The sequence below is a fragment of the Cyclopterus lumpus genome, chromosome 19 (assembly GCF_009769545.1).
Source record: "Cyclopterus lumpus isolate fCycLum1 chromosome 19, fCycLum1.pri, whole genome shotgun sequence".
NCBI classification, from domain to species: Eukaryota; Metazoa; Chordata; class Actinopteri; order Perciformes; family Cyclopteridae; genus Cyclopterus; species Cyclopterus lumpus.
The window spans coordinates 7,973,694-7,989,252 of NC_046984.1; the positions used below are offsets into that span (position 1 = coordinate 7,973,694).

A 15,559-nucleotide genomic window follows, 5' to 3' on the forward strand; every position below is an offset into this window, starting at 1 on the left:
CTCAGCTAACCTTAATCAGTGTTGGTGTATTAATTGTGGCTTAATCATGAACATGTGATCAATGACAAATGTAATCACTTTATTCAATTAAGCGATCACTGTTTACAAAAGTGAATGCTTATTTCCACATTGGCCAGTTATTACCAAATCAGATTATTTATTTTTTCAAGCATGTATGATTCTATTCTATTCTTTTCTATCTTGGGAAGTTGATTGAAAAAAAGAGAGGGTTTGCTTTCTATTGGAGGAAAACTTCAGAAGGCCTTCGTTTGATTGGTCAGTGCAGAGGTTAGCTCCAAGTTTTGAATTTTCAAAGTGGGTCCAAGATTTCAGATTTCAGATGTCAGTTTTAGTGCAGCCAGGCAAGAGTTCAGGTGGTAGAGTGTGAGCTAAATAACATTTTAAACTCCAGCATTAAGCAGTAAATATATGAAGAGAGTGGAGAGGGTGAAGAAGCATCTGTAAACGGTAACGTTCAACGGTTACTTGTAGCCCAAATTAAGCCTTAGTCGTGCAATGCAAGTAAACTCAAAAGGTAACCGTGTGTCATTTGCAGCAAACCTTTGAAAACAAGCCGGTGGAGAAGACGAAGAAAGATGCGAAGCGGATGTCAGTGGAGAGGATCTACCAGAAGAAGACGCAGTTGGAGCACATTTTGCTCCGACCGGACTCCTACGTTGGCTCCGTAGAGCCTGTCACCCAAGTAAGAGGTCACATGGCAATGTCTTTGAAATGGACGGCTTCTCTAATAAACGTTTATCAATTTAAGTCCTTGGTTAAATCTCACCGAAGAAGAGTTGCAGGTTGTTGATCAGGAGAACAAAGAATGAATGGTTCACATTATACTTCTTTCCTCAGCAAATGTGGGTGTACGATAAGGAGGATGGACTGAACTGCCGTGATGTGATGTTTGTGTCTGGGCTTTACAAGATTTTTGATGAGATCCTTGGTGAGTAAATAGCTCACACAATTTTAGACGGTGTGTAATGTAAAAAGACAAATTGCAGGCCATCACTTGGCAGTCTTCCTATACTGAGGCTCCCCCCCTTCCTACAGTAAATGCAGCTGACAATAAGCAGAGGGACAAGAGCATGTCCATCATCAAGATCAACATAGATGTGTGAGTAATATATAACATTGGATGACCAATTAAGATCTCAACATATCACACGGTCCCTTTGCTTCTATGTTGTCAAATGGCTCCATATCCAGCTCATTTGCGATACCAGAAGCACATGATGAAATGTGTGTGTCTGTTGTTCCTTTTTAGTGAGAACAATACCATCAGTGTGTGGAATAATGGGAAGGGTATCCCTGTGGTGGAGCACAAAGTGGAGAAGGTCTATGTGCCTGCTCTCATCTTTGGACAGCTCCTCACCTCCAGTAACTACGATGATGACGAGAAGAAAGTCACTGGTGAGACTGATATAGGAAGACTGGAGTGTATTTATTGGAATATATCATACTTTAACATCCTAGGTTTTTATTTCTGTTTTGGCCATTTTGGCTTTTGGTTTTGATTATTTTTTAAATTACAAACAATTGCAACGGTCTGTGATGACGATGCTTGAGCAACTTTACACTTTACACAATAACAAATGTTTATATTGAAACTTTATTTGAAAACACATTCAAACAAACACTATAATATATATGCACTAATAATATATAACTATAATAATCACACAGACTCCATGTAAGAATATAGTTTAAACATCCCCAGTCCAAAAAACATTTCATTATATTTCATCACCATTGCAAACTATGCACATAAGACCTGGGTAGTCAACAGAAATGTAATTTAAAGCAACAGATGGGGTTTTGTATACATACAATACAGCCATGTTTTGTGTTTAATAAGTTGACGATTGCTTTTCTAATATCCTAACCCACGTCTTCATACCAATACTTCTTGTTTAGGTGGACGCAATGGATATGGTGCTAAGCTTTGCAACATCTTTAGCACAAAGTTCACTGTAGAGACTTCCTGTAAAGAGTCAAAGAAGACCTTCAAGCAGGTAGGAGGGAGGCTGACCACATTTACTCTTTTGTCATTATTGTAACTTGAAGGGGAAATATGTAATTTCACAATATCTCCATGTTAGACTTGGTACGACAACATGGGCAGGACAGGAGATTCCCACATCAAACCTTTTGATGGAGAGGAATACACTTGCATCACCTTCATGCCGGACCTCGCCAAGTTTAAAATGAGCACTCTGGACAAAGACACAGTGGCTCTGATGACCAGGAGGGCGTACGACATAGCTGGATCCTCCAAGGGCGTCCGTGTGTTTTTCAATGGCAAAAGGCTGCCAGTAAGTTATCATGCTGTTTAATCTTTCTTTCTCACTTTCAGTTTATGGCTTTCTCAATCCCCTACCTATCGGCTATCTTACCAAACTACAAATCGGGTTGTATTTGTCCTTTCAAATATCATTGATAGAGTCAAAATTCCCTTCACATATCGTCAACAAATGTCAACACAGCTTCCAGAAACTTAATACTACATTTTGAAGCCAACTTCCTTGCGCTGAGAAAATGTAAAAATAAATTGAATTTCCATTCGGAGTACTAAATTATATAATATGGCATTTCTCAAAGCCTTTTTTACATCCTAAACTTGTACATGGCTTTAATGCAGTAGTTGCATGGATGGTTTTTAATGTACATAAATAAACGCAACCCTCATTTTCTACCTTTTTTATATTTTTACCGGTCGTTGCATAAAAGCATGTCGAGGGTAAATCTTGTGATCCAGACTAAGACCACCCTTGTACTCCAGCTTACAGGTTTCCGTAACTACGTGGACATGTATGTGAAGGACCGGGTGGACGAGCTTGGCGCTGCCCTCATCGTGGTCCACGAGATTGTCAACGAGCGCTGGGAGGTCTGCCTCACCATGAGTGAGAAAGGTTTCCAGCAAGTCAGCTTTGTGAACAGTATCGCTACAACCAAGGTAATGTCATTGATTGTGTAACAGTAATAGATTTACTCCTGGTTCTGACAGCTAAACCAATAATTGCATTTCTTTTTAAGTATGGTGGAATTCTGGGCACCAATATTATTTTTATCTTAATGTGTCAGCCCTGTTTAAATTGAAGCATTAAAGCTGACTGAACCAGTAGAACGGGCTGCTTTTGCAGCAAAGTAATGTTTGGCAGTTCTCCCGGACACTTTGTGTCACTTTGATTAAGACCAATGTCATTTATTCTCTAACTGGGATCTTGTGTTTGTCCTCTGGACCTCAGGGAGGGAGGCACGTTGACTATGTTGCTGACCAGCTGGTTAGCAAGCTCATTGAAGTGGTGAAGAAGAAGAACAAAGCTGGGGTGGCCATCAAGCCTTTCCAGGTACAGTCATCTCATTGTGATGTTTGGGGGGTTGTATGGAGCTCAAATCACGTGATTACATTGTTGTCATAATTGCTGCAGCAATACTGAGTAGATGAGTGGAAAATGATCCAGAGATTTCTAGTCTCTTGTTCGCAGAACACATAACTGATAATTCTCCACTCCCTCTCCATCCAGGTGAAGAACCACCTGTGTCTGTTTGTCAATTGCCTGGTTGAGAACCCGACCTTTGACTCTCAGACCAAAGAGAACATGACACTGCAGCAGAAGAACTTTGGGTCCACTTGTCCTCTCAGTGACAAGTTTATTAAACAGGTGCCAATGAAGAATCCCTGGAACTGGATTTTTACCTACAGAAGTGTAATCATTCAGATATCACACATTCCTCTTCATTTTATGTTCTCCACAGGCCACATCCTGTGGGATTGTAGAAAGTATCATGAACTGGGTGAAGTTCAAGGCCCAGACCCAGCTAAACAAGAAATGTTCAAGTGTTAAGCACTCAAAAATCAAAGGGGTGCCTAAACTGGATGATGCCAATAATGCAGGTATTGTACACACACCAGTTTTCTCTGCACAGTCTTAGCCGCTATCATCCTGCAATAACGTGTTCTCTGGTAGGTGGGAAGGACTCCATCGGCTGCACGCTGATCCTTACTGAGGGAGACTCGGCCAAGACACTTGCTGTGTCTGGGCTGGGAGTGATCGGCAGGGACAACTATGGCGTCTTCCCTCTCAGAGGAAAAATGCTCAACGTCCGGGAGGCCACACTCAAGCAAGTGAGGCCAAACAGCATTACATGGCAGCTGCATGTTCAGATGCACATGTCTTGCATATCATAAAGGTGCAGCTTGTATTGTTGGATTTACCTTTTTGATGGACACGGATGCATTAACGATATCTTAAAACGCATAATAACAATGGGTTCAATCGGAGAACCGTATTGAGCATTATCTGCCTCATTTAGTTCAGCAAACAGATGAGGGTGAAGTTGTTTATTCTTCCTCATCAGATCATGGAGAATGCAGAGATCAACAGCATCATTAAGATCATCGGCCTTCAGTACAAGAAGAACTACAGCAGCCCAGAATCCCTCAAGAGTCTGCGTTATGGCAAGATCATGATCATGACAGATCAGGTGTGACAGGAGTCTTTATTCTCATCTTCCATCTTTTTGCTTTGCTGTTTCGTGTATTACATTTGTGTTCATCCTTTAAAACTTGTTTCACTGCTTTTTAGTGCAGTCATAGAGCACTTTGTAAACTCTTCTTTTCACATCACCCACTTTAGTTTAGGTGCCAGTGCCACATGTACAAGTTAGAGTAGATTCATCTTTACTGATAACAATAATAACACTTGAATCTTCTGTATTCTGGTGATTTTGACAGGATCAAGATGGCTCCCACATTAAGGGCCTTCTAATCAACTTCATCCACCATAACTGGCCGTCACTGCTGCGCCACAACTTCCTGGAGGAGTTCATCACCCCCATCATCAAGGTGCATAGTCTCTCACTGAAACCACAAGATATCTGGCCTGTGTTTGACAAGTTATTTAAAGCTAAATTATATGGGAATAAAGAATATATATTGTGAGACAAAGGAGGATTTCTAGACCTGGTTGAGGTCCACACCTTTTGATTTGTCTCCCTGAATTTGCAACAACACTGCCATCTGGTGTCAAAACCAACAAATTCGACAACAATTCTTCCATTTATGTAAATATCTCACTCTTCATAAATCTTTTTTGATGGTGCTATTCTATCCTTATTTTACCATTTTGTCAACAAACAGACTTCTTTCCTTTTTCCTTCTCTTTAGGCATCGCATAAGAAAACTCAGCTGTATTTCTACAGTATCCCTGAATACCTTGCATGGAAGGAGAGCCAGCCCAACCACAAATCTTGGAGAACAAAATACTACAAAGGTTTGTTATAAAAAACCCTGTGTGGTAGTATACACGACAAGTAAGCAGCCCTTCATACCTGGCTAATGTGATGGTTATAACCTTGTGTCTTTATAATGCTCTAGCTAACCTTTTGTGGCCTTTGCCCATCCAGGTTTGGGAACCAGCACATCGCAGGAAGCCAAGGAGTACTTCTCTGATATGCAGAGACACCGTATCCCATTCAAGTACTCTGGAACTGAAGATGATGAAGCTATCACCCTTGTAAGATGTCACCCGTCCTGTTGGCTGTTTTATCAGCCAATGCAATTTATAGTACACCCGAGGAGGCTCACATAAAATATAATTAACACCTCGAGGCCCTTTTGTAAACCAATTACAGGGTGCACTATTAAAGTATCTCTAACTTCCTGACGATGCTATAATAAGTTTGTGTTAATATCTATTCTTGTGATTTTTTTTAAATTTTATTTTTTTCGCCCAGGCCTTTAGCAAGAAGAAGGTGGACGAGCGTAAAGTGTGGCTGACCAACTTCATGGTCAACAGGCGTCAGCGCAGGGCTCACAACCTGCCAGAGGTAACGCCAACAACTGATGGATTTGATGTGTTTTATTACTGTGTTCTGTTGGGTTTCATTGTATCTTGCTGTCTCCTCACAGGAGTACCTGTACAGTCAGTCCACCAAGTCCCTCTCGTACAACGACTTTGTCAACAAGGAGTTGGTACTTTTCTCCAACTCTGACAATGAGAGGTCCATCCCCTGCCTGGTGGACGGTATGTTAAATGAAAGAACACGCTTGTAAATCTTGATAAACACTGTATATAAATATATATATATATATATATATATATATATATATATATATATATATATATATATATATATACACATATATATAAGTATATATATATACACTTACATCCAGGTGATGCTCCTCAGTCACAAATCATTTGAAAACTGAGAACCTAACTTGTACAGACAGATAATAACAAGTCCAAGCACAATCAATACAAAAAAGTTAACTTTATTTTTTTCTAAATATAAAATGAACAGCCATTGACATTTTTACAAGACAAAACAAAAAGAAACAAGTGAATTACTAAAGACAATTAAAGAATTCCAAGACTAAAACTAGACAGGATGAGTTTTATATATTTTTTGGACTGCCGGTTATGCAAGCCACTCGCGAAAATGGAACCATCCTTCCAAGTGATAAAATCAAAGACAATCACATGTCTTTAACACAAAATCTAAAACGGACTCGGCAAGTCAAATTTAAAAGTCTTCATCCGAGTCCTGGTTGTAGGTTACAGGTTTCCGTGCACGTTTGTCTCGCGCCGCCACGAGAGCTGCTGCCTCCTGGTCTGAAACCTGAAAGCTGTCGTCCTCGTCCCAGTTCTTGGTTTTCTGCAAATGTGTTAATTGTGGCTTACAATAGCTAAAGGAATGAATAGTTTAATAAATATGGATCCTCGTGGTCCATTATGGTTCAACATTTCAGGAGCTCATTACACGGGTGTCCCATGGAATACAAACTACTACAAATACAGAAACTGCTTGCGCGCCAGTTAGAGCGCGTGGAAGCAGTAAGGGGAGGGTGTAACTCTGTCAGAGGTAATAAATAAATTTGCTCCAAAAATAATGAATACATTCGCACTGTGACGGAGAAGGCGTGTGGCATGGGGAACTTTAAATAGAGCTCGAAGACATTATGTTATTGTAGTGCAGTTCAGATCCCATATTGTGTTATATGTGTCGATGTTTCCATAGAAACCGTTATTTGAGTCTTTGATTACTTGATTCTGCAACTAAAAAATAGCTAGTAGCTCCTCCCCCACACCTCACAGATGACGTCACCGTTTCCATAGTAACGATTATTTGAGTCTTTGATTTCTTGATCAGTTCATTTTGCGACAAAAAGAGAAAATTAGCTTCTCCCCCACACCTCAGAACAGATGACGTCACTGTTTTCGTATAGCAATTATTTGAGTCTTTGATCTCTCTCAGTGACATCACAGAGCACAAGACCAGAGTTTATAAATATAAGTGACTTCCACCAGGCTCGTTGGAGAGGGATTAGGCAGAAGGCACGAGGCGCGACCAGCATTTGTTGGGCACCGCCAGTGTCTCTGCCGTCTACACCCTCTCCCTCAGGGTGGGTGTAAAATTCAGAACCGTGAGCGTCTCTGCTCCCTACACCTCCCTTCTACTGCTTGCACGCCTGCCAAAGTCCCGCGACTCTGGCAGGCACGCAACCAGTATGGAGAGGGTGTAGGACACCCTCTCAGTAAGGGGAGAGTTACACCCTCCCCCACACCTCAGAACAGACGACGTCACTGTTTCCGTCGTAGCAGTTATTTGAATCTTTGATTCCTCTGTGACATCACACCTCACAGATGATGTCACCGTTTCCATAGTAACAATTATTTGAGTCTGCTGCAACATGCAAATAAGTTCCTTCTTTGGCTTGTTCTCTAAATAAAGATGAACGTCATTAATACTTTTGATGAAAGAAAATCAAAACACATTCTAGTCACTCACCAATGACCAAGCTGCCTCGATTTTCTCCAAGATGAACCGGGCCTGGTTTGTGAGTTTGGCACTCTCTGCCCCCAGCATGCCAACCAACCAATCCATCTAAGCACATTGATGAATGAGTGTTATGTCCGTGTACTTTTGTAATATGTGAAGTCCTCAATAAAGGTCTTGAAATTTTAAAGAAAATCTGCATTTCCCCTTGCGCTCCACCTGTAATACCTCCACGCCCCACAGTTTGAGAACCACTGTATGAGGAAACAATGCAGCGTGAACATCAGGGTTAACAGGCAACTAACGTCAGCCTGGATGGTTTCTAAAAACGTATGGGCCTCATGCAACAAACGTGTAATAGTATGATAACTATTTTCTTCACCAGTGCGTTAACGATGTTATTAAATGTTACCAACTTACTAACGAGCATTAAACGACGTTCGCAAGCACATTATAACCGTTGCTAAAACTCTTCACAAACACCAACAGTTTGACTTGCTGTGGAGCACAGCAAGTTAGCGAGATGACACAAAGGCAGTCATTTTAAAATAGTTTAATATTGCTCAAATTAAAACAAAGTTAGAGAGAAACATCAGCTTTGACAAAGGCCCACAGGTTCAATACATTAATGTACAGCAAAAACAGGAAGCTCATTTGAACCCATTCAACTAAAACAAATCACTGAGTTAAAACCCACAGCAGTAACTAAATATTATGGAGAACCGTTGAGACTCAAAGGTTAAGTCAGTGTGCATTAAAGAGCATAGTTACAGCATCTTGGATTGAAAAAGTGAAATACACACATCTTGATTGTCGACAACAGTACCATTGACTACAATGAACAGAAAATGTAACTAAAAATGTAACCACATCGTGTCAGGTTGGTGGGGTTTCTGTCATATTTCAAGTTTCAGTGTACATCGCTCTGTTTTACTGCACAGGTTTTCGGAAAGGTACCAAAAAGAAAGCCCTATGACTTTGCCTTTTATGCTGCTATAATTCAAATAATACACTTTGAACGACCACCTGTGGTGGCATGCGTCTGCTGCTATCAAAGCCCAGTACGACAAAGTTGCATAGATTCAAATAATAATCCAGCCTCTGCAATGAAAAAAAAAAAAAAAAAAAAGAGCATTGCATTAATGCATGAAAGTGCTAGAAACAGTACTGCATGGCAGGAACTCTTCATGGATTTATCAGCAGGAGAGGAGCAGACATGCTGTGCGATTGTCAGAGGCCAGTGGTTCTTTGGACACTAAGTATGATCAAACTCCATATGATGTATGGCTGAAGTCAAGTCTGAAATCGGATAATGCCCAGTTTGTCCAATGGAGATTAAAAGAGCTGTCAACCCAAGTCTCTAAACAGAAACAGATTTTGTTTGGGTTGTCAGTAGTTTGAAAGTCATAGCTAGTGGACACACTTTGGTTTTTAAGCCACCAGAATCAGCTGTGCCAAAATGCTTTCAACATTGAGGATACACTCTACATTTTACATTTGGTCCTTTCACCAATCGCTGAAGCGGAGACGATTGAAGGCCTCTTTGATGTCCTTATTGGTATCCGTAGTTCCGCCGGTACCAATACGGAGCACTTTGCTGTCAGGGACGTCCTGCTTCAGCTTTCGCTTGCTGAGGACCACGGTGCCTTCAACTCCCTCCGTCGCAGGACCTGTCAGCAGGATGTAGGCAGCATGGCGCCCGTTCTCCAACAGAGTGGCTAAGATGCAAACACAAACAGTCACACAAAGAGATGGACTCTGTGATTCCCCATCCCTACAACCACTGATTCACAAGTTGTTAAAAAAACAATATAACCTTACTAAAGCAAAAGGAAAATCAAGAGGAAAAAGCACCTTTAAACGTTATGATGTGGTCTAGGACACTGGTCGACTCAAGGAGGACTTTAGAATAGAGAGGGAGGAGCAAGTAAGAATGTCGATCACTTGCAAATGGTTCCTGGAATTAAACATTTGAGTTTGATTAGCATTTTGTGCGAAATCTGGTAACATGAATCTTTTAATAAAGACAGTGTGCTTACAGATGAGTTGGTCTCTGAGGGCATCATGCCCCAAAACATAAAGACAGAGAAGGAGTTGGTGGTGTGTATTGAGGTTGGTCTCGGGGAGTTCGGACTCGCCAAAAGGGTGACTTCCCACAGCACACCACCGGACCTCCCATCAAGAATTATGACCTACATACCACACAGACAGTGAATGTATGAGTCTAAATTCATCACCGTATTAGAGAAGCTGGACAGAACATGTTATTCAGGTAGCACAGCAGTCTTACCCTCTTTGTGGAGTTGCCAATATCCTCCTCGACCACAACATCAAGGACATCGTCTTTGTTAAAGTGGCCAAATGAGGGCTTCCTGAATGACGGTGAACACAGAGAAGACGTATGTGACTCAACCAGCCTAGTTATAATGACAGAATATAGTTTACAGTGATTCTTAAAGCGCGCTCCTAAAACCAAAATGTATGTACAGATGATATTTCTGACAACAAAATTTGATTCCCAGCCAAAAACATTGTCTTGCATTGTGATAAAACTGATTTGTTTGTGTGTACAATACAAAAATCAAATAGAAGGGTTACCCGAAGATTGAGCTTGTGTTGAATCTCCACAGTAGCTGCAAACGTTTTCCATCGACTAATGCCACCTCGTTTCCAGTCACAAGCAGCAGGTTGGGTAGACGACCCATTACCCTTATTCTTAGCACTTGTCTCACTGAATCAGATCTACAAAGAAGAAATAAATATGAACAAAAGTTTTGGGCTAAAGCCACAACGACGATGAGCTGTTAAGAGAAATATTTTCTTGTTGAAGGGATAACCAAAAGGCGTATGCATTCTGCGTTCATACTCGTAGACAGGTACAAGGCCAGATGTTGCACTGGCATCCTTCTCCCAGTGTTTGTCCTTCTTGAGGCCCACCTCCATCCCTGCTTTAGCCTTGGCAGCAATCCTCCACAGTGCCAGTCCATACAAGCCAGTGTCTGTGAATGAGAACAAGATTACTCACTGCCAGCCAGTGTATATCTATGTACAACAGTTTTATTGGAACCTGGAGTTAAGTGTAGTTTTCCTTTTGATAAAAAGGTAATGATGGCTTTTTAACTTCCTCACAGTTTTAAGTTATTGTCTCTCCTACAGAGAAACTGACATGCAGTTTTAATTTCTAACATCTTAACTATTTAGATATAGTGCAGCACAGATGGGAACTAACATGTTGAGAATCATGTCAACGCTTGTTTAAGATACAAACCTTTTTGTAGAAGTACATAGTAAGAACCTTCTGTAGTGTAATAGGGAAGATGATTGGCTGTCTCTGTAGAGTCAAGAGCCACCGTAGAACCGATCTGGACACCTGTCTTCCCTGAGAGGAATGCCAGCTGAGTCTGCAGATACGTGAGACATTGAAATCATTATCGTTGAAGAAAACTCAAAAGTACAATGCGACTTAAGCCTTACACCATAAGCAAGAAGCAAAGTAAGGAAATAAATGCATGACATCACTGGTGTTTACCTGGGTGTTGTCAGATGCCACCAGAGCCACATCGCTGACCTTGTCCCCATCCAGATCTGGGACAATAAGAACAGGCACAGTGCTGTTCAGACCGGGAGGCTGAGGCTGCTGCCACTTGATGTCACCTGTAGACACATCACATAGAAAAAGGGGCACTGATATATAAATATAAAACTACAGCGTTGCTTTGTATCCTCGCTTGAATTGTTACAACAAATTCGACTTCGGGACACTCAGAGCTGAAAGCAATACATGGACTAAAGCAAATTTTCCAAATGCATGTCATCCGGACAACTTGTAAGCGCTATAAAAATCACATCAAACTTTTACACATATGGGCTTAAACATTTTCATATCTGTCAAAAACACTAACATTGTACATTATGAAAATGTGATATAATTGATAGTATACAGAATACAGATTAATGAGTCACCAACCAGTGTATTTGTCAACAGCTGTGAGTTGGTCAGAATGAGACAGCAGACAGTAGTCCCATGTTTGGCCTTTTTCTTCATCCAGACCACACTGGGCCCAGTGGAACTCGGGGGCCAGCGGGCACTCCCACAGGGTCTCTCCATCTGTTCCATCCACTGCCAACACAAATACACATGGCGAGGGAAGACCTGAAAAACACAGAGTGTCTCTGAATTATACATATTCGATCCACTATATAAAAAGAGTAATCCAACTCATTTCCTACTGATTAATGAATTAAATAACACTTTATACCTGCATCCTCACATGTATTGTTCTGACTGCCTTTTGTGTTTTGGAGGACAAACAGGACATCCATCACCTTGTCTTTGCTGGCATCCTCAATAGCTAAGAAGTCATAGGTTGCTGTGGCGGAGAAGGGAGGTAAAAGCAGTAAGTTCCACAAACAGTAAAACACTACCAAGCGGCGAACGGCACACCATTCTACACACCTGCTTCAGAGAAAGTCCTGTTCCAGGTAACGAGATATTGTGGTCTGACAGGACAGGGGATGATGAATGAGAAGGCAAACACAATGGTGAGGCAGAGGAACAGGGAGAAGAAGAAGACTGCAGTTCGCCAATGGGTCAATTTGGAAACACCCAAGACTCCCTTACAACCCTTCTTCTTCAGCTCCGTTGCTGATGGCACTGTTCTCGTCTCTGCCCCGTCCTCGCCCCTATTCAGAGGGTCACCTTCAGTGGCACTGCCTGTGGTCTCCATTATTGCCTCAATGCATTACCGGCCTACAGATCTATTCGAGAGGGGAACAAGCTTATAGTAAAAACCTCATCTCAATATGATGCTGGTCTTAAATAAACACTTACAATACAATAAAACCTGGGTATTTACTACAGAGTGAATACTCCCATCATGGCATAGCATGTGCTGCTGTATCCGTCCCAAGTGTGACTTAAAACTACAAACGTGCATGTGTAAACAACTTAAAAACAGCAATAATTACAGACAAAAGTAGCTGGCATGCACAGACATAGCACATGAATAAAATACGGATGGCGGAAGTGTATGACAGCCCAGCCATTTCTGCTGCATCAACCTTTTGAGGATCAGAGCCCATTCAGGCTCCAGAGATTTCTCAGCACAAACACAACAAACCCATGATGACCCATCCTCGTCAACGAAGCTAGCACAGGCTGTTGTTTGTTGTACAGCCTCGGGCGTATTGCTCTTAAGTAGGTCAGGTTAAGTTAGCAAGCTAACGTGCTGTCCAGACTATGTAACGTACAATGTTAGCTAGGTTAAGTCACAGTTAGCTTTGGTCTGGGGAGTTCACGGTTAGTTCGCTAACTTGTTGAGCACAGGCCTCGCGGGAGAAGGACTGCCGGCTAACCAGCCACTTGACGGTCAAATTAAGAATTGTCACCGACTAAAAATAAAAGTCTTACCTTACCCCACACTATCGTCTCCGGGGGTCACTTGTGTGGCTAACTACAGGTAGCAGGCCAGGACACACACCAACAGAGCAGCGCGTCACTCTCAGCTGCGTAAACAAATCTCCAGAGCATTAGTGCCCTGAGTTTGTCTCTCAGGTAGACTTTTCTCTTCTTCTTCTTCTTCTTTTTAGGCTTTTTAGGCTTTATAGCGGATGGTATCCAACAAAAGGTGCATTACCGCCACCTACTGTATTGGGGTGTGGACCAGAGTTATCTATCCCTTAAAAAAATGTAAACAATTAAAAAAATTAAAAAATAAAAACCTAACCTCCTACCACTCAGTACCTTGCAGTACCTTTCCGGCCCCCAATTTCCTGTATACTTCCAGCTTCCTCTTCACCTGTCTCTGTCAACTATGAATTTCTGGCAATGGCAAATGATATGTTCTACAGTTTACACTATATTGCAGTGCTCACATAGTCCTGCGGGGTGTTTATTTATTAGTTGCATTGTTTTGTTCAGCCTTGTGTGTCCAATCATCAGTCTGGTTAATATATTTTCTTTTGCAGTGCTTCCTCTGGTTATCCTCCCTTCAACTTCCTTCTGAATAGCATACAGATGTCTTCCTGTGCCTCTTGCATCCCAACTGTGCTGCCATTCCTTAATAAGGTTTCTTTTGATTATTGATTTAGTTTCTGCTTTGCTGAATAAAATGTCTGTCTTGTTCTGGCGTTCCAATGCTTGCTTTGCTAATTTGTCTGCCGCTCCATTTCCCCTTACCCCTCTATGTGTCTCGACGGTCAGATGTTCTTCGTTTGACTTCATACTGAAAGGATGGAATGGTGACAGCAAAACCGGTTCTACCTGTATTAGGATCTTTAGATCCATCTGTGTATGCTGGGGTAAATGACTGATATGTTGTCTGTAGTCTATCCTCCACCACTCCTGCAATATTACCAATACGTTGCAGTGCTTGGGTTTTGTTCAAATTAAGAAAATAATATTAAACTGATACTGAGGGAAATAGCCAAGGTAGAAATTAATGTTATTTGATCCACTGCTCCACGCAAAGCCATCCTGTTTGGCCCTTTTACTTTCCCAACATGGCAGGAGTACCTTTGTCCTTGCAGATGGGCCCAAGAGCTCAACGTTAATTGCTTACGCCACAAATGCAGGGACATCTCGCACCTGCACCTGAAGAGAAGTCACGGGACTTGTTCTTAAGTCTCAGAGTTTTTTAGTGACGTTTTTTGCCGCTGATCCAATGATGTTTCATTGCAGGCCTGCTGGCTCCCCATTCTGATCCTGTAAGACACCTCATCACATTTAACATATTTACTTTTCTCTGCGGTCAAGATTCATAGACCCCAATTAGGTTTTAAAAATAAATACAAATAAACTACGACACTACGCAAAACGTAGGGCTAAAATTCAAAGACACAGCATGGTCTGTGTACGTTTTATCGTTTTTAGTTGAAAAAAACAAATGTTTTTTTCGTTTTCTGATTGAAACTAAAAACGGAAATGCGAGAGAATCAAACTTAAATAACGACCCGATTTAGTTTTTTGAAAATCCTTTTTTATTTTTTTTTATTTTTAAGAGAGCCGTAGCAAGGCTGGTGACCGGAAACACGAGACTGTCAAAATAAAAGCCACAGCAATAGAAGGATTGTAGGCAGGACATTTTTATTTACAGTCTATAATGCAAACACACACAAAAGTAACATTAGAAGAAAATAAATTAATCAATATGAATAAATAAACTTGGGCCGATGTTAGCAACAGTAGTTGATTACAGGTGCACAGCAATAATCAAGTTTCAATTAATCGTTGCACTGTTTAATGCAACACAGTTCGTAAACATGTATATTTAAATGCTTTTGTGTACTTGTTTCAAAGCTAATATTTTTGGCATTATATTGACTTCTATTATATTCTTTCCTAAATGGTTTTATGACAAAGGCACCGCTACTATTTTCTGTAATGCCACTAAAATGCTAATAATAAGCATGACTTTCTTACAACCGGCTCACCGGTTATGGTACTGAGTTAGTTTTTTGCGTTTTGTATAGTATTGTATAGTGTAGAAAAGGTGTATAATTATATATGAATATATTTTAGCAAAAGGCTGCATTTACTTGAAGCTGCCAAGTTCAGCCTGCTAATGTATTGCATCAATTCCAGTCTCTCCGAGATGGATGACTTGGAGTGCTGCAGATAGAAATTGGATGTAGGTTCACAAAAACAATGATCAGAAATGTCTGGTAAACGTTTGTTTAACAATAAATAAATGCAAACAAACAAGTCAAAGTTACAATCCAAACACACGTAATGTACAGCTTCTTCTTCTTCTGGTTTTACGGCGGTTGTCAT

At 41.1% G+C, this 15,559-nt stretch overlaps 2 protein-coding genes across 3 annotated transcripts; one reads left to right on the forward strand and one right to left on the reverse strand.

Moving 5' to 3' along the window:
- Window positions 1–429: 429 nt before the first annotated feature.
- Window positions 430–6,061, forward strand: LOC117749084 (DNA topoisomerase 2-alpha-like). Its single transcript, XM_034559298.1, has 18 exons — window positions 430–447; window positions 557–703; window positions 859–949; window positions 1,057–1,120; window positions 1,271–1,416; window positions 1,921–2,018; window positions 2,106–2,318; window positions 2,786–2,959; window positions 3,252–3,353; window positions 3,531–3,668; window positions 3,763–3,901; window positions 3,975–4,132; window positions 4,366–4,491; window positions 4,742–4,852; window positions 5,174–5,279; window positions 5,413–5,522; window positions 5,743–5,835; window positions 5,918–6,061. The coding sequence occupies exons 1-18, from the start codon at window positions 430–432 to the stop codon at window positions 6,059–6,061; spliced, it is 2,178 nt and encodes a 725-aa protein (XP_034415189.1).
- Window positions 6,062–8,326: 2,265 nt separating this feature from the next.
- fam234a (family with sequence similarity 234 member A) lies at window positions 8,327–13,370 on the reverse strand. Of its 2 annotated transcripts, none has more exons than XM_034559146.1 (12): window positions 13,204–13,370; window positions 12,245–12,546; window positions 12,048–12,158; window positions 11,756–11,941; window positions 11,318–11,442; window positions 11,057–11,189; window positions 10,655–10,787; window positions 10,387–10,530; window positions 10,079–10,160; window positions 9,828–9,980; window positions 9,643–9,745; window positions 8,327–9,506 (listed from the first exon to the last, which is right to left on the reverse strand). In XM_034559146.1, exons 2-12 carry the CDS (start codon window positions 12,513–12,515, stop codon window positions 9,295–9,297), a joined length of 1,653 nt encoding a protein of 550 aa, XP_034415037.1. In that variant the 5' UTR covers window positions 12,516–12,546; window positions 13,204–13,370; the 3' UTR covers window positions 8,327–9,294. The 2 variants fall into 2 exon arrangements, with proteins under 2 accessions (XP_034415037.1, XP_034415036.1); XM_034559145.1 differs by having other exon boundaries at window positions 13,199–13,370.
- Window positions 13,371–15,559: the final 2,189 nt, after the last annotated feature.